We start from the raw sequence: 20021 nt of genomic DNA, 5'->3' as shown, positions 1-20021 counted from the left end.
TTGTCCATGCCAAGCTAAAGGGTATTAATTTTATACATTTAATCTGAGGGTTTCATTTTGTGTTCAGAGTTTGATCTTCTCTTTCGAATCGATCCAAATTTCAGAAGATGAGTACAATCTTTTACTCAGTAGGTGTGACTGAGTAATGTCACTAATCCATACTAATCCTGCAGTAAGCCCATTGTAATTTCCTTATATTCTCATCAACACTCCCCACATCCTACCACTCACCCACATACTGGAGGCAAATAACAGCAGCCAATTAACCGATTAACCTGAGTGGCTGTTTTGTTTGGAAGCATCTGGTGACATAATTGCATAGTTACAGAGAGTAAATGCAAATTCTATTCAGTCAGCACCAGAGGACGATATCGAAACTTGATCGCTGAAATTATGAAGGAGCAGCGCCACTAGCTGTGCCACTGCTCCCTTAACACTGACAGTTCTTTATCAGAACAAATTGCAAGTCTCATAGGCATCAACAACCATTGTGGATATTTATATTGACCATAAATGCATGGATGATAACTGTTCAGTTATTTCAGAAGTGCTTCAGAGACTGTAGATGCCGTAATCTGGAGCAAAATCCAACTGCTGGAGGAACTCTGTGGGTCGAACATCATCCGTTGAGGGCGATGTTCTGGGTTTTAACGTTCTGCATGTAGGGTTTAACGGACTGATGTGGGGTTTCAATCCAAAATGTTGACAATTTTGTTCCCCTTCACAGAAGCCACAGTTGCTTCACTGAGTCCCATGAAGTTCCTTCAGCAGTTGTTTCCCCCTTCAAAGATGTCTACAAAGATAACACCACTACCAGAGTGCGCATGAACTGTGCCTCAGGAGCCTACCTTGCTGCTGTTGTTGCTGTTCAAACAAGGCCTGCTCACTTTCCTCCGTGGCTTCCATGTCACCATGTGCAGTACGTTTATGCGTAGCTAATGTGGAAGTTTGCCGGTATGTTTTTCCACAGTGGTTGCAGTTATATGGCTTGAAATGTGTGTGGACCACATGGTGTTTATACAGACTAGAGTATTCTGTGAAACATTTCCCACAACCTGGTACGGTACAAACATATGGCTTCTCTCCTGTAGATAAATCAGTCAGACAGTGTAAATTTTCCATACCCTAAGAATCTTTATTTTCATTTTTTTGACAATTAGCCCACTTTTATTATTACAGCCTATAATACGTCAAATTGCTCTCATCACTAAAACAGTGCTTAAGACAAGCAAACTGTATACAGCTCAGTATTAATCTTCAAAAATAAACGTTCATTGCCAAGGACCTCCAAATGTCACTGTGATTCATCAACCCAGTTTTCGATCCTCTCTTGTCATTGTTGCACTTTGGTATCAAAAAGAAAACTGTGAACCAGTCAAGATATGGATTGAACAGATTAAAAGGACCATTACAAATTACCTGTGTGAATTGGGGTGGTAGCTGAACATGCAGCTGAACATGTAGGGAAGTCAGGAAATGTATGGGCAGAAAGGGATGGATGTAAATGCAAGGCGAAAGGTATTGGAGTAGAGTTAAAGGGCCGGTTGTGATTGTTATTGTAATACATATGGTAACTGAAAGAATCACTGAATTCTCTTGAATTGGTTTGGTCGTTAAATTACTGTCAACATTGAGCCCCGAAGAAAGAAATCACACCTTTGGTGCACGGTCTGCCATTTTCACCAGTCATTAACAAGCAATTTATGTCAGGCTCGATGAGAAGATCGAAATGGCAAGATTAGAATACACAAAAAAAAAAAGCAGCAGATTCCTCACAATTTACATCACTACGTGCAATATAATTTATGTCCGGATCATATGGTCTTGCTTTTAGTGATTAAGGCTGCTTTCGAACGTACAGGGTACTTTGATCTATAAAATGCAATATTGGACTGATTGGATAGAAGAGCTGTGAATAGTCAAATGGCAACCATATCTATGTATTGAACTTCCTCCTGCACTTTCATTCAAAACAAATCATTTATGCCACATGGCATTGATTCAATGGAGGGAAGGAGCTATGAAGGCCATGGCAGGTATCACTTAATATAGATTTTTCATAATTGTTTACTTAAATGTTATTGGTATTTTTAACTCTTCAATTTTATTGAATGTTAGTTCTAACAGGATTTTGACGGTTGCTGAATAAGAAATTATTGTTTGTCAGCTAAGCAGGAAGCAATGAAGCTTAATACATTATTAACATTTCATCATATCTTTCATTTGTACATGAAAGGTCCCAGTAATCCCCAGTTTTCCCTTCCTAGTTCTCAACATGGAATACACACATGCTGAGCACTTAGCAGCAATCTCGTGCTGTTCACAACTGATCACAAAATCTGATCAATGAAATCATTAAAAACATTACTTTTGTAATGAATCAAAATGCACCGAGTTTTCACATGAAACAAGGACACAAAACATGCCGCAAAAGCTTTCTTTGTGAAATTTAATGATGACACCATAGTCCCAGCAATTTTCTTTACTAGTTCTAAACCACTTTTCAACGTTCCATTGAAATAGCAAAGGAATGTCATGTAAAATGTGTTTATGCAATTGTGTAATATCACATTAATTTCTCAAATTTCAATTCAATGCGAGTTGGTTACATAAATTACTTGAGCATTAGTCTGTGGTCCACATTGCAAATTACCTGTGTGAATTCTCATGTGGTTCTTGTAATTAGTAGCACTAGCAAACCCTCGACCACAGCCTGCTTCACAGCAGATATACGGTCTCTCTCCTGTATGTGTTCTGATGTGAACTTTACGTATATTGGAAGTGGTAAAAGAACGACCACAGCCCTCAAATGGGCATTTGAAAGGCCGTTCACCTGTTAGAAAAACAGACATAGTATTACTTAGAAAATAAATTTAAAGCTGGACCATTTGTATATTTCAGCCAGTTTTATGATTCAATGAATAATTACACAAACCATTCACATAAGCAAGAGAAAATAGGAACGGGAGAAGCCATCACACAAGCTTTCCTCGCCATTCAGTATGACCATGGTTGATCAAAGCTGACCTCAATCCTCTTACGTGCCAACATCCTATAACCTTCAATTTCTGGATCTTTCAAATATCTGTCTATCTCCACCTTTAATATGTCCATTGATTTTGTCCCCATCATCATCTATCGGGGCAGAGAATTCCTGAGATTCATTCTAAATTTCTTGGAACCTCAGTTTTAAATGATTTTCTAACTAGGTTCCCTTGTTTCTGGCTCTCCCACTAGTGAAGACAGGCCAACACAAATTAATAAAGACTTATTTTAACAAGTAATATTAAAAATCTCCAAGCCTGCATAATCATCGCTATTTGGTATGGGCCAGGTGACAGATGAGGGTAGAACCATCCAAAAATCAATGCTTCGAGCTACATTTAACCTGAAAATGGCCCACATTGTTTGGCAGGCATTGAAGCATAGCTGCAGCACAATGAAAAGGGAGGGGAAATGGCAAACATTTGTAAGATTCCTTTGTAAGTAGAATCCTATTCCAGGTCAATAATAGTCCTAAATATTCATGTTTTCAATAGTCAGATCTTTTGAAGTTGAATATTGGCTTTTTTTGCTAGTAGTGTGCTATTTTTGTTGAAATTTAATGTTAAAAAAAATAAAGAAGCTGCAATGTAAGCATATATAAATTGATTACATTTTATCTGTTGTTTATTAAAAGCGCTGATCCAAGGATGACATTTTTTGGCAAATCTTTCATTGGCTTTATCAGTACCCAATTATAAATATTATAATCAAACAAAGCAATCATTCACATCTTTAGGCTTTGCATTTTAATTAATATTAGCAAAATAATGCGGGTTATTATGGGCACTATGCCATAATTTATAGTTTGCTCCAGACGTTCTGTAATCTATTTGCTGATTTATGTCATTCTGAAGAGACGAGCTATGACATGGTATCAAAATACTTTGTTTTCAAATTATTATTTTATTCCATTTCTTACAAAAAAGTTTCGCTTAATTTTCTTTCCCATTCTCCATTGGACAATGATTGATAGAAATCCAAACCTCAACCCTCTCACTAATTAGTTCTTTTTTACACTTCAAGCAGCACACATTTTGTAGGCTGCTCAACTGTTGGAGACTGTCATACTGCACCTAGATCTCCCCTGGGGTCTGCACTTAAAATGTTTTTCATCACTTGGTCACTAAGCAGTGGTTAGGTTTGAGGCTACTCAGCCTGGGCAGAGAAAGAAGCAATTGTAACAAATGACTAATCACAATCCAGAACATAAAAATTACAAATATACATTAAAACATTATGATCCACACACAAATTATAATGGTCTAGGTTAGTACTGTATGGTCGTCATTACACTACCTGTGTGAGTTCTAATATGTTTTTGCAAGTCACCCGATGTCTTGAATGCTTTACTACACGTGTCTTCAGGACATTTATATGGTTTTTCTCCTGTGTGTGTTCTGGTGTGACTTTTCAATCCATAACCTGAAATTCAACAAAAATGATTTAATGTGTTCACATTTTACTGAATCTTTCTTACACCTGGAGTAAATTATCAGTAAAATATACATAATATTTCACACATGATGATCAAATGCTTGACAAACAGGTGAAATCAGCTCAAATTGAAAACCTAGGAATCCTACCACATAACAAAACAATTTAAGGAGTGATTGATATAATTTTAAAAGAAATTCCAAGTGAGCAGTTCCCCGTGCAATCGTGAAGATTACACAGGGAACAATTTTCAGAACTTTTCATCTGGCGCTTCTGCGTGTATGTCACACACTTCCATGGAGGCAGCTGAACAGGTGCCGTAATGCCAAACTGTAGACAATACTTAAAATCACGTCATGTGTAAAATACCACGGCTCATGAGCAGCAAGAAATTAAAACTTGAGCAGGATTAAACCACCATACAGAAGACCAAAAAATACACCAAGAACATGCTGCGTGAAAGATGAAGATGTGTACTTAAGATCCTTCTGTCCATTTTATTTCCTTCCAATTTTAACCCACTCTCCCGATCTCCATGGTCAGAAATGCTTCCATTTACCAAGATCGTTTTCGATTGGCCATCTTCTAAGCCAAGATTATTTGTAGTCTGTTGAAATTTACTTTGTATAAATTTATCAAAACAGACATTTTCTTCATCTGGATAAACTAGTTGTAGGTTGCATAAATTAATAAGATGAAAATGTGAAACCATTTATTTTCACTGAAGATTAAGATCCATATCCCAATTTCCTTATTTTTAACCCAATAACATTTACAATTTGACTAATCCATCACAATTTTTCCAGTGCATTTGTTTTTCTTTCTCTGTAATTTAAACCTTACTTTTTGCATGGTTAATGCTTCTGCCTTTACCTGTAGCAAATGCTTTTCCACAGCCTGGTTGTTCACATCGGTACGGCCGGTCCCCTGTATGTGCCCGTTCATGAACCTGCAAATTTGATAAGAAAAGAATTGCTCAAATCTCTCTCCTTCACTATCTGCCATAAAGATGTATAAAACAGAACTACATTTTGGATAATCAACATTTATTTGAATTGATAATAACTCCTTTCCTCAGCATTGTGTTTTGCACCATATTGTACGGAATTCATTTTGCAACATATCTACCACATTGACACTCATTATCCAAAACTGAAATTGCATTACCATTAAAATTAGGTTGAGTGACTATATAACTTCACTAGATTTTCTCTTCTGCTGCGGTGTCCTCCTTCCTCGGCTCCTAGACTATGAGTACTTGAGCTGTTCACCTTCTAGTTACCTGTTTATGTGAACATTATTCATGCACAGGTTTTGAAGGTGCCAGTGGACTGATAAAGCACAGAAAGCATCAAAATGAAGCAAATCAAAAACTGCAGATATTGGAAATCGAAAAATATTGGAAAGACTCGGAGGGTGAGCCAGCATTTACACAAAGAGAATCAAGTCAAGTCAAGTCAAGTCAATTTATTTGTATAGCACATTTAAAAACAACCCACGTTGACCAAAGTGCTGCACATCTGACTAGGAAAAAAAGAAACATACAGTGGCAGGCAGCCAAACACAACGGCGCGGCCATCTTGAACAAAATGTTAATTCAATCACCCACAGTCCAACAATAAAAGCACTAAACAGGCACCCAAATTACCCAACCCCAAAAACCCCCCAAAACACAGTCCAACAATAGAAGCATTAAATAGGCATTCAAATCACACACCCCAAAACCCCCAAAAACACAGTCCAACAATAAAAGCATCAAACAGGCACTCAAATCAAGAGAATCAAAAACCTCTCCCCATGTATACCATAGGTATAGGTGTAGAGAGATTACGTGCAGCAACCTGAAACGGCAACTCTATTTCTCTAAAGACGTTATTTGACCTGCTTAGTTTTCTGAAAGGCATCAACCTATCATTTTGTTCTACAGGCTACCTACCCCAAGTCAAGTAATCAGTTTCCTGGCACAGCTGACGTTTATTTATCCTTAGTTGCCTTGAAAAAATAACAGTGGGCCTACTTCTTGAGCTGCATAGAGTAAAGGTGCTCTCATTGGAGGCACTGCAATGAATACAACGTTTATTTTTTCCCAGCAAGTGTTATTAACACAGCACGAGTTGCTACATTATAGTTAGAAGTGAAATTGTGCTTTTGGCTCAAGGAAAACAAATGAATCAGTTCGCACTGGCTGTTTAAGTCACAGGGCGATATAGCATGTTAATAATTCTATTTATACTGGGCACTAGCATTAAACAAACAAAAGAAATAATAACCTCCCTCTACTGGACAATCAGTTTTAACACCCAAGTATGAATACCTCTCCTTATAACTGCTGTTGGAGGCTGCTCTCGATAAAACTGTTATCTTAGAAACAGTTACTAATTTATTTCAGATTATATCCTATCAGTTAAATTCGGGTATTAGAGATCAAAGGGAAATGTATCTTAATCAGGTAATGAATTGTGTAAATTGGGGGAAGGCGAAACACCCGTCCCCAAAGTATCACTACCAAACGCAAACCGTGTCTTTACCTTTAAATGATGCGCAGTAGTGTAAAGACGCCCACAGCCGTCAAACGCACAGCGGAATGCCTTCTCCCCCATTTGGTGGACTTTAGCACCACCACGAACTTCACCATCAATCACCAACTGCTTAAGAATAAGGGGAAAATAATCATTATTAAAGCAATTTGTAAGATTTAGCACCCATGCAAATCTGGACTTTCGCATGAGATTAAGCTGATATATCATCAATGTTTAAAAAGATTTTTTTTTAAATTAAGAATTAATTTTCATGTTATTTTGGAAGATTTATCTTACAGAATTAGAATCTACACCTGCAAATTTAGTTGTTTGGAGCCAGAGGGGTTATTAAGCAATAATCTGAAAAATTCACCTACACCTCATTAAGAATGTTTTTAGGATTTCTCATTGCAATAAATCACAAATATCTAAAGTTCTTAACATTTCATTGATTTCTGCAGATTACTTGAAGGAGGCAGCAAAACAAGGGTAGAGCAGGGAACCCTGACAGCAATTGTGTAACATCTATTTTTAATTGTGCTTGTACGTACAGTGGACATTGGTGTTAAGAGTTCCTCCACAATAAGGGAGTACTGAAGATCTGGACGGAATTGTCTCAGAAATAAGTCATGAATTGTTTTGATATTACAGAAAAAAAACCTTTAATCATAATTGCATCTCAACATCCATCAAATCATAGTTAAGCAAGAAATATTCAATTGCCATTAATCTAATACCCACTGCAAAATGCCACTTTTGTCATAATTAAGTAAAAAATATGTTTTATTCATTTAACATGAAATTATCCGTCCATCCCAAGAAGTCTCCCACTGATTCTGCATTGATACACATTTAAGAAAAGAAGTGATACCTGCATAGGTTTGTCCTTGTTCACATCGGAGGGCAGTCCAGTGGTACTACTGACTCCTTCATCTTCCTCAGATACCTGGATTTATAGAAAATATATACAAGTACAGCCACTATTACAAAAAGGTCTTAAATAAATAAAATAAATAACAGGTTCAAATATTTTTATTTCAAACTGCACTCATTTAACAACCATTCTGTTGCTTTTATCAATGCTGTTCATAGCTTAGTTATTGTGAAGAAGTGAAAAAGCCCCCGGACTTGCTAATAGCCTCAAATAAAAACATTCAGATCACTGTGCATGGACGTTGCCAATTTCATACTCAGCAATAGCTTGTAAAGCATCACTCAACTTGGTTTGCAGCCAATCTTAGAAATAAACCAGGAAATACGAATACAACATTTGTAAACATTGAAAATATTTTACAGAATTTGGAACATGCATTTAAGGTCAGAAAGAAGCTGAAATGTCATAAGCAAATAATAAAATATTAAAATTATATTCCAAAATATTTATCCAAAAGAATTATACTTAGAATCTTAGAGCCAGATAATTCATTATAACTGCAGCAGTTTGGGCCTACAGAGTTTAGCTCATCATATGGAACATAGAGGGTTTGCCACTCTCAGGACTTTCTTTGGAGTGTTGGTAAAATGGTAACTCAAATTTCACTGTACCTTAATTGGTACATGTGACAATAAATTGATCTTGATCTTGAGTGTTTCTTGAAGCAAAATTAACACTCAGAAGTGGTTTGCATATCTGAAGACTGATCAATTAATAGTGAAGGAGCAAACCTTCAATTGAAGAAGCCAAAGACAGCTGCAGATCACATAGGAGGGCGGCATACCTTGTTAGCATAATGTTCGAGTGCACTGATGGTCTCATGATCAACAGCATCATCAGCTGTCGCATGCAGAGCTTCTAAACCCGCTTCCGTCTGCACGGCCAAGATAGTGTTGGAGCCATGCATGGATACTGGGTGGTGAATAAAAGCTGTTGTGCCATCCTCTAGTTGTACTGCTTGTACTGCATCTGGGTCAAATTCATCTGCATGGAGAGGAATATTCGGCAAGTGTCAAGTTAAAACAATTACCAGGTTTGTGCAACTATTTTTGCACAAAAATGCTTTAAACAACCACACCGCAGAAATGTTCAAGTAATTTTCAACCATTTATGATGGTTTATTTAAATTTTGAATCACCGGTAAAATTATGATATAGTAACCTTCGGCCAAAAATGTAGACATGTTTTCAGCCTCCAGACCAACAGTTCAGGATCAACATATCATGTAAAATATGATGTTACCCTTAACGAACTCAGGGTACATTTCACTGGTCTCACCAATCACGTGAACAGCATCTTATTTCTTTAATTCTATTCTACCATAGGTAGCTATTCTTTCAGCAATTGTACACCCAGACTTTGCAATCTATTGCCCCAGTTTTTGAAAAAATCCTAAAGCATTTTATATTCCTTCATGCGTTTGCTCTATTCTAAACATACTCTTTCCTGCTCAGTATCTATTGAATATCGAAAGTATCCCTGTCCATGAAGGGGCTAAACAAATATATGTTCTGAGTCTTCCTTTCATAAGGAGGTGCTAAAGTAGTATTTAGTGTTAGTAGAATTCAAGCAATTGCTGACAGTGATGACATGTGATGATGTGCAACTCACAATTTCTGCTGTCTCCCCCCCCCCCCCCCCACCTAATAATGACTTCACTATGATAATAAATGCACCTTTATGCACATCTTAGAATTGCTGGGACCAACATATCTGACCACATCCAACATTGCACCATAGTCATGGAATTCTCCCAAGAGCAAAAATAGTGTAGATTCTGGGGCGTTATATTTAAACTATGCCACGTGATCAGAACAATTCTTTCTCCATATTTGACAACCATATCTTTTTGTCTTTATATCAAATTCTGCAATTTTGGATTTTTTTCTTCTGTGCTTGGGATTTAACCTGAACCATATCAACAAAAAAGACCTTTCAAAATTAAATCAATATAGAAATATGCACATTTTCTCAATCACACTTGTTGCAGGGAAATCACATTAAGCATCATCATTACAACGTGGCAGCACATATCGAATAATTAACTCGGGTGTTGTCTGTGTGGAGTTTGCACATTCTCCAGTGCCACTTAGGTATCCTCTGGGTGCTCTGGTTTCCTTCCAGTTTCAAAACCAGGTGGGCTGGTTACTTGGCCACAATAAATTGCCACTATAAGGTGGTGGGAGTTGAATAAAATGCAGGTAGAATAAAATGGGTCAGGATAGTATTAGTGTAAAAATGGATACTTGATTGTTGACACAAACTCAGTGGGCCAAATAAACTAGCAGCGTGTCTCTCTCCAAATTTAATTAAAATCTTTACATTTAATATAGGGAAAAGAAGCCTTAAAATGAGATGGACATTGCATCATTGGGGTCAATATCACCATGGTTTCACACAAAAAAACAAGATCACACGCATCATTAAATGATCAATACTCATTGCTGCAAGCATAAATAAAGAACATGTATAACTGGCCGTTACAACATCAGGATGTCTCGGAGCACTTCAATTAATTAATTACTTTAGAATTGGTCACTGCCATAATGTTGGAAAAATCACCATATACTACAAGATTTAGAGAAGCATTATAGCTGTTTATTAAGTACTGATGTACGATCTGCAAAGGACAACCTGCCACTTTCAGGCCAGCTAAAAAATGGCCTTGTTGTTTAATTGTCCATAGGATGAAATATTCCATTGTATTTAAACTAATGGTATTTTGACCCAGTAAAGGATTAAAATTTTGGGGTGGTTTATGTTCAAAGTATTATGCATCATCATCATCATCATGTGACAAACTACCGAGCACCACTAAAGAGGTGAAGAGTCCTGAAGGAGCAATTATTTCCTCCTAACCTATTGGTTATCACCTACATTTTCTGTTTTTGTTATCCAGCTCATCATTATCTCATCTGCATTCAGACTGGGCAGGAGAGTACTGCACTGCGTAACAAATAATTTGTCAAGAATGAGATACTAAAACTACAGAAACAAATTCAATTGATTTCTTAAAGATCTACTTTTTTAGTACTGGATCTTCCCCAACTCATTACTGCTCTGTTTAAAATGTAATTTTGTGAGGCATGTAGGCAGAATTGCAGTACCTTTAGGGGTGTGATGAATGTATGCAGTGCTGCCATCTTCAAGTTGTACAGCCTGCCCATCTTCAAATGAGAGCGAGTCACCTAGAGATGTAAAATCAAAATCAATGAAAGGCAATAAAAAGAAATACAGGAAAGTCCGAAAATAAAACCAGAAAATACTGGAAGTACTCGGCAGGTTAGACAGCAGAGAAGATAGATTTCAGTCTCTTTTAAAATTGTTTAAATTAAAGACATTTAACTTGCAGTTACAGAAGTGCAATTTGAACAATCTCATTTTTTTTCTCCCTTAATTCAAAGATTGGGCAAATAGCCGGGTCCTTCATTTTTCCCCAATGATGTTCAAAGATGCAAAGCACAGATGTAATCAAGCACAGATGTCTATTGATTATCTTTCTTTGAGTCTGAGGTTGCCTCTACTCAAGTTACTATTGATTACCTGTTATTGTAAGCTATTGATTACCTGTTAAAACCTAAAGCATGATCAATATAGGTGATATACATCAAAGCAAGATTTAAGTATTCTTGAGGTGAATAATTTACAAACCTACATTTTATTTAATATTATCGTTATTAAAACAGACTTCTTGCTAATTAGTGTACGCAGCAATGAAAGGATCGCACTCTGTGGGATGTATGCTTTGTTCCTGCAAAATTCAGAAGACAAATTTAATTTTTATTGTCATCATAATCTCACCATTACAATTTACTGAAACAGCAGGTTGAATCCTGTCACATAATTTTTTATTGAAAGAACACTATTTTCCTTTGATTTGTCCAACCGTTCACCTTGCCAAACAAAATTATTGGACAAAAGGTAGATTGACCAAATAGTGGTTACAAAAAATCTCTTTCAATGGAATTCTATAACTGTCTGCTCGAAAACATGTGGCTGTAACTTGAACATCTCTCCTGAGAACTATCTTATTATTTTTGTTAGGAACTACTGGACCTCCTCAGTGGCTGTGACACAAATTCGGCAGCACAGATCAAAAGTGCTTTCCTCACATTATGCATTGATGCTTGAAATATCTCTGACAAAGAAAGTAAAAGACTGCAGTAAAAGTCTGAAATAAAAACTGAAATGTTGGAAAATAATCAACAGATCAGAATCCAAATAGAGAAACAGAATCAATCTTTTTGGTTGAAGCAGAACCGATATAACTGACTGTTTCTGTCTCCACAAATACTACTTCACCTGCTGGGAAACTTCAACATTCTGGTTTAAAAAAAAATATATTTTCAGTCGCTTCTTTGTACTTTAAAAAAATGAATCGATTGGTCCTGGGTGGAAACAGCAAGATTAACATTCATTGTCTTGGAACTGAATAGGTCGTTACGTCAATTCAGAGAGCAATTAAAAGTCACCACTTTGGCGTGTGTCCAAAACGTTGGTCATGATCACAGATTTTGTTTCCTAAAGGGTGGGTTTTTATTGCAATCTGATCATTTAATAGTTTCTTTTATTATCCCATCTTTACTGAATTAGGCAGATTTAAATTATTCAGTGTATCATTCTACGGATTAGGAAGTTTCATCAATATACTATTTGCACATATAATCTGGGTCGAACTTCCAGTGCAGTGTTGAATGCTTTTAAGATTCAGAATATAAATTTACTCTCCATGCATGTCAGTAACTTGAAACAAATGAAAAAATATGCATTAGCAATTGCTTCAGACAGAAGACAATGAAAAACAGACAAAGTTTACTGAAAACACAAGCAGTAATATCTTTATAAAGTAGATTACACAGTGCAGTAAATGCAACAATATTCTTGAATATCAGCCTGACTCTCACCCATAGCTTGTATATTAATTGGCATTAATGGGGTACTGTCTACAATTACCTTTTTGCACCGTAACTTGTTGGATGTAGGCTGTTGTGCCATCCTCCAGCTGAATAGTTTGCCCCTCAACCAACTTTGCATCTGTTAAAAGAGTTGCAAATCAAAAGGATTTAAAAAAATGGAAGATAAGCACACTTGTATAAACTTTCTCTGCCTATGATTTTATTGACTACTAGGTGAAACAATTTCATATAGACTTACCGATACATTTTTAATATTTCACAATATGGTTTCTATTAAATGTAACCTATAGCTATTAACATATTACAGATTATTCCGAGCATTAAAATGTGAGAATTTAAATTAATGTTTTCCTCCAGAAATGAAGGTAATCATAAATAACTGAAATTAGCAAATGCCTATGTAACATGAAATAACCATACCAATACGTAAAACAAAAACAGAAAATGCTGGAATAGTCAGCAGGTTAGGCCACATCAATGGGAAGAGAAACAGAATCGATACTTCAAATCAGAGACCCTTCTTCAGACCCTTTCTCTTGCGACAGATGTGACCTGACCTGCTGAATATTTCTGGTTTTTGATTTGGATTTCCAACATGGAGTTTAAAAAAAAATTCATATCAACATGTTAATTTATTTGCCACATGAATCTAGGCAATAATTATAACAAAGTATATACCAAAGTATAAATATACCAAAGTTTATTTATTCCTCCATAAATAATAGTACATAAGTAAATGTACTTGGAAAATATATATCCATTATATATAAATATTATCTTCCTTTATGTGTATTTTTCTCTTCTGGAGGTATGATCGGTTTCAGTTCTAAGATTCAGAAGCTTGGTGACTGGGTGATAATAAAACGTTGCCATCTTTCCATGGTTTGCACTACTCACACATTAGAATGGTTGACTTGTAACAGACCTCTAATCTTGCAAGTCACTCAGATCAAAAGACAATTAGTTGGGCATACACTGTTCTGGTGAGTGTTCTCCACAACCAATGAGTTCACTTGACCACATGCATCTTATAAACTATTGAACAACTACAAGTCTCTGTGGCTTTCATAAACTGACCATGAAATCTCCTGATAGACACAAAATTCTGGAGTAACTCAACAGGACAGGCAGCATTTCTGGAGAGAAGAAATGGATGATGTTTCGGGTCGAGACCCTTCTTCAGACTGAGACCCGAAACATCACCCTTTCCTTCTCTCCAGGGATGCTACCTGTCCCACTGAGTTACTCCAACATTTGGGGTCCATCTTCGGTATAAATCAGCATCTGCAGTTCCTTCCTACACATTAAATCTCTGCATTCACTTTGATATGGAGAAGGTATCCAGCACCCAGAGCTTCCCATGATGGGTGATATTAACAAGTTAGTGGAGTAGGAATTCAAATCTCAACCCCAACATGTCACTGTTCTTCATTCTTGACAACTTATTTTTAATTCTAATTCTTAATTGGGTGCTCACCTTTCAGTGAATGTTGGATGTAGGCTGTCGAGCCATCTGTGAGGGTTACTGCTTGCAGACTCAGGCTCTCCATCATTCAGTCAAATCTAAAACGAACAAAACTTATGCATCAATTATTACTACTCCTGAACAATTTATTTGTGCAGTGTTTTTACCAAATGAAGCATCTTAAGAGTTTACACAAAACCAGAAGAATTTATACAAATGGCATTGTGGTGTATTATGATAAGAATCGACGAGTGAAACGGGTTAGCATACAACATATGGCCGCTTTACTTCAACACCACCAGAGAGGTAATACAGGTATCCCACAATGCTTTATACCCGGAACTACGGCAAGGCTCAGCTGCCAAAACACAAAAACTCAAATGGTAAATACACCACATTACCCCCTTTTTAAAATGAAGGTAATCATAAATAACTGAAATTAGCAAGTGCCTTATTACTGACAATAACCATTCTCAAAGTTACTACTATGCAAAGTTACTTGTTATCACTAGAGACCCTCTTGTAGTTTTAACATGTCTCAGTCCATCTGTGTGTTCATATTAATGAAAACAACTTAAACAACTAAACAGTCCTTCATGCCGAACATTTCCTTTTTTTTAAAAATGAAGCTTAAGGGACATAGTGGCCTGGAGGCTTCCTGACCCTTGATGATCGGCGTGGACTCAGCGGCGCAGCAGCTGCAGCTGTACTGTCCACAGTCCCTGGCTCGCTGCATGATGACATGTCCTCCGGCTGTGCGGGTTGGCTCGGTGCAGAAGTGTCAGTGGTTGAGTTTTCAGTGTCCTGATCCAGTCCATCTCCCATGACTCTGAATCTCAGCTGATCTCCATGTCTCCTGTAGGTGATGTCGGTGTCTCCTCCTTGTACTTTGTAAGACACCGGTCCTGTTTGTTCCACTATGACTCCAGGAATCCATTTGCGTCCTCCCCCAGCCGTATTGTATAAATACACTGGGTCAGCCACTGAGAAACACCTGTCTGCTGCACGGAGGTCATGGTGGAACTTCTGCTTGTACTGTTTTTTACGAACAGCGGCTGCTGTGTCCGGACGGATGAAATCCAGACGGGTGCGCACGTGTCTGTTCAGAAACAGGTCAGCGGGTGACTGACCAGTAGTGCAGTTTGGTGTGGTGCGATACTGCACCAAAAAGAGGGAGACCCTGTCCTCCACATCCATTGCGGTGTGTGTCAGCTTTTTCATTCCACCCTTGAATGACTGATCGTACCGTTCTGCCAGGCCATTCGAGGCAGGGTGACCAGGAGCACTTGTAGAATGAAGGATTCCATTCTGCTGCATGAAGTTTTTAAACTCCTCTGATGTGAACTGCGTTCCATTATCCGTGACAATGTGCTCGGGCAATCCATAAGCTGCGAACAGTCTTCTCAGTCGTGTGATAGTGGCTTGTGATGTGATGCTAGACATTTTAAACACCTCCAACCACTTGGAGTAAGCATCCACCACCAACATGAAAGTGTGTCCCAAAAATGGACCAGCAAGGTCTATGTGTAGTCTTTTCCAGCTCTGGCCAGGAAATTCCCATGGATGCAAAGGCACCTGACGAGGCATCCTCTGCTCCAATTGACATGACTCACATGCTCTGCAAACTTGCTCCATCTCTGCATCACCTTTAGGCCACCATACGTACTTGCGTGTTAGTGCTTTAATTTTCACAATTCCTGGATGGCCAGAATGCAGCTCCTTTAACACAGTTTTTCTCAATTTTTCAGGAATCACCACTCTGGTGCCCCACAGGACACATCCTCGCTCTACTGAAAGTTCACATCTACACGTGTGGAAAGCTTTCAGAGTCTCATCCACTTCAACAGGCCAGCCGTCCATGACAAATTTCAGCACCTTTGACAACACGTTGTCTGTGCGTGTTGCACGTGCCACTTGGTCTGCGTTCAGTGGAGCCTGCTCAAGATGTTCAGTTAAGTGTGTATACGCTGTCAGTGATGGCTGTGGTCCCTGCGTCGTTTGTGTCAGGCAGCGGAACTCTTGAGAGGCCATCTGCATTACCATGGTTCTCTGAAGCACAGTACTCAATGTGATAATCATAGGCAGAGAGAATCATTGCCCATCTTTGGATTTGAGCTGCAGCCATGGTGGGCAGGCTTTTGTGTTCTCCAAACAGTGTTAGCAGGGGTTTGTGATCAGTCACAAGTTTGAACTTCCTCCCCCACAGGTACTGGTGAAACTTCTTTACACCAAAAATGAGCGCCAGTCCTTCTTTCTCAATCTGAGAATATTTCTTCTCAGCAGGGGATAATGTGCGTGATGAGAAAGCGATGGGGCGCTCCTCCCCTGTAGGCATTTTGTGTTGTATGACAGCTCCAATGCCATACGCTGAGGAGTCACAGGCCAGACTGAGAGGAAGCTTTTGGTCATAGTGCTCCAGGATCTTGTCACTTGTGAGCAGCGATTTGCACTTGTCAAAAGCTTTCTGCTCTCGACTTTTCCACTCCCACGACACCTGGTCTTTCAGCAACCTGTACAGGGAAGCAAGCACGGTGCTTTGGTTGGGCATGAACCGTCCATAATAATTCACTAGTCCCAAGAAAACTCTCAGCTCTTTCACACAGGTGGGGGCTGGTGCATCCTTTATTGCTCTGACTTTCTCCGGTGACGGCTGGATGCCCTGGCTGATTAACACATGACCCAAGTATTCGATTTGTTTCTTTCCAAACTCACACTTTGACTCCCTGACTCTCAGTCCACTCTCCTGCAGTCTCTGTAGCACTTTATGCAGGTTTTGCAGATGCTCGTGTTCAGTTTTTCCTGTGATGAGGAGATCATCCAGATACACCACTACATCCAGATCTTTCATGAGGTTCTCCATGATTCTTTGGAAGATGGAGGGTGCTGTGCTCACACCAAAAGCCAGTCTGTTATAGACAAATAAGCCTCGGTGTGTGTTAATGGTCAACAGTTTTTTTGATTCATCCTCCAGAAGTACCTGCTGGTACGCTGAGGGGAGGTCGATCTTTGAAAACACTGTTCCTCCACTGAGGGTTGCCATCAGCTCCTCTATCCGTGGCAAGGGATAAGTCTCTGTGGTGGCAGCTTGGTTTACAGTGAGTTTGTAATCTCCACACAGACGAATGGTATGGTACTTTTTTTCAACAGGAACAACAGGTGCAGCCCATTCACTATGTTTGACTGGAGTAATTATGTTGGCCTTTTCCAGTCGGTCCAATTCAGCCTCCACCCGTGCTTTCATGGCAAATGGCAGTGGGCGGCTTTTGCAAAACTTTGGGCGGGCCCCTGGTTCCACCAGAATTGTTGCTTTGACATCACGCAGAGTGCCAAGTTCATCTTTAAACACTTCAGAGTGTAACTCCAGTACATCCTGTATTGATGTCAGGTGAGGCATTTCCTTAATATGCTTTATGTCTTCCTGATGAGACTTGTCACTGGCATGTTTAATTTCTTTCCAGTTTAAGGTGAGCTTTTTTAACCAGTTCCTTCCACACAAAGCTGGTCCTGCTCCCTTTACCACAATCATTGGTAGCTGCTCACTCTGACTCTCATAGCTGACAGTGGCTTCAAACTGTCCCAACACAGGAATAACCTCCCCTGTGTATGTCTTCAGTGTGACTTCAGCAAGCCCAAGTGGTTGCTTTAAAAAGGTGGTCTGAAACAGCTCCTCTGAGATGATGCTCACGGCAGCTCCGGTGTCAATTTCTAGTTTGACTTCTTTGCCATTAACCACAAAACATGCCTTGTATGCTTGTTTACAGTTTTTGCCATTTACTAATGAAAACATGGGCAACACTATTTCTTCTGCCTCCACATCCTTTGTGTTTTTATCAGTCTGTCGTTTATATCTGCTCTGTGTTGGTGCCGCCGCCACTTTTCCTCTGCATGCTCTTTTAATATGCCCGGTTTTACCACAGTTGTAACACTTTGCGTCTTTAAAGCGACACACCTGTGGGCTGTGATTTTTTGTCGTTACATCTGTGGCAGTTCCTCCCCGTTTGCTTAGCCGTGTGCGCATCCACTTTATGCACTTGGTTCGGACGCGCCTCGTGTCCCCGCAGCTGCTGCGTGTCTCTCTCCGCAGTCTCCATGCTGAGGGCGACTTCAAATGCCCGTGCAAAAGTCAGGTTGGACTCCGACAACAGCCGGCTCTGGCTTGCCTCGTTACAAATCTCGTTCAACGTCGCTCCAAACTCACAGTTAACTGCACTGTTTCAGCTCCGCAACGTAACTGGTCACAGACTCGTCTGCCAGCTGGTTGCATCGGTTAAAGCGGAATCTCTCCGCAATAAGCAACGGCTTGGGTTCAAAATGAGTCTTTAAAATGTTCACAATGTCGCCGTAGGACTTATCTTTTGGCTTCAGCGGCTGCACCAGGTTCCTTAACAGACCATATGTAGATGCTCCCATCACATTTAATAGTGTAGCCACTTGCTTCTCCTCTGCAATGTCGTTAGCCTCAAAAAACTGCTCTAAACGTTCCACATACGCCGACCAAGACTCCGTCTTCGGGGCGAACTCCCCTATGGAACCTATGATAGGCATTTTCTGCTTGTTTTATCCTCATCGCCAACTTTAACTGTGGTGTATTATGATAAGAATCGACAAGTGAGACGGGTTAGCATACAACATATGGCTGCTTTACTTCAACACCACCAGAGAGGTAATACAGGTATCCCACAATGCTTTATACCCGGAACTATGGCAAGGCTCAGCTGCCAAAACACAAAAACTCAAATGGTAAATACACCACAGGCATCTTGAACCATATATAACAGTATATCAGTGTTTATAGGCGGAAGATACACAAAATGAAAATATGATGCTGGTTATGACAGACATTTAGCAATGTGATTCACTTGTTATCGATTCAAGGGTTGATATTCATAATCTAACCTGAAAAAAATGTAAAATTTGCCAGATATACAAAACGGAAAAATACAAAAGAGCTAATAATTTTACTCTCAATCGCCAGCAAAGTGAATGGTATTGTAAAACAATATGCGTAGGAAAGAACTGCAGATGCTGGTTTAAATTGAAGGTAGACACAAAATGCTGGAGTAACTCAGCGGGTCAGGCAGCATCTCTGGAGAGAAGGAATGGGATGTGAACAGTTTTGATCGCCTTATTTAAAGGAAAGATACATTATAATTGAAAGCAGTTTAGAGAAGTTTCATTGGGGTTGTCCTGGTTATGAATGGATTGGCTTATGAGGAAAAGTGATGTCCCTAACATTCCATGGCATTGCCATCGTTGAATCCCCCACTATTAATATTCTGGGGATTACCATTGACCAAAAACTGAAATGAAGTAACGATATACACAATGTGGCTGCAGGACAAGATCGGAGGCAAGTAATTCTGCAGCAAGTAACTCACTTCCTAACTCTCAAAGCTTGTCCACCATCTACAAGGCTTAAGACAAAAGTATAATAGAGTACTCGCCACTTGTCTAAATGAGTGGAGCCTCGACAACTCTCAAGAAGCTCAACACCATAAAGGACAAAGCAGTGCATCCACAACCATTCACTCATTCCGCAGTAACGCACAGAAGCAGCAGTTTGTAACATCTGCATTGCAACAAATCACCATATCTCCTTGGACATCACCTTCCAAACCCAAAACCTATACCAGCTAGGATAGGGAAGCAAAGGCATGGGCACTCTACAACCTGGAAGTCGCCTTCCAATCCTCTCATCATTCTATGAA

General features: G+C 39.1%; 1 protein-coding gene across 5 annotated transcripts in view; it reads right to left on the bottom strand.

Annotated features, from left to right (window-relative positions):
* Positions 1-20021, bottom strand: part of LOC144605412 (zinc finger protein 76-like) — a 46807-nt gene that overhangs the window by 12589 nt on the left and 14197 nt on the right. For 4 of the 5 annotated variants that reach the window (XM_078420633.1, XM_078420629.1, XM_078420630.1 and 1 more), the window contains exons 2-11: positions 14326-14411; positions 12886-12966; positions 11040-11120; positions 8717-8916; positions 7870-7944; positions 7008-7127; positions 5353-5428; positions 4342-4467; positions 2654-2833; positions 849-1085 (exon numbers count right to left, since the gene is read on the bottom strand). In XM_078420633.1, the coding sequence (XP_078276759.1) occupies positions 849-1085; positions 2654-2833; positions 4342-4467; positions 5353-5428; positions 7008-7127; positions 7870-7944; positions 8717-8916; positions 11040-11120; positions 12886-12966; positions 14326-14401 (1252 nt within the window). In that variant the 5' untranslated portion in view covers positions 14402-14411. The remainder of the gene's footprint in view (positions 1-848; positions 1086-2653; positions 2834-4341; positions 4468-5352; positions 5429-7007; positions 7128-7869; positions 7945-8716; positions 8917-11039; positions 11121-12885; positions 12967-14325; positions 14412-20021) is intronic. The other variant, XM_078420632.1, reaches the window with a different exon arrangement.

This window comes from Rhinoraja longicauda, chromosome 24, assembly GCF_053455715.1.
Source record: "Rhinoraja longicauda isolate Sanriku21f chromosome 24, sRhiLon1.1, whole genome shotgun sequence".
Lineage (NCBI taxonomy): Eukaryota > Metazoa > Chordata > Chondrichthyes > Rajiformes > Arhynchobatidae > Rhinoraja > Rhinoraja longicauda.
Note: the sequence above shows the minus strand (reverse complement) of the source record. Positions and strands in the feature narration are given on the sequence as shown.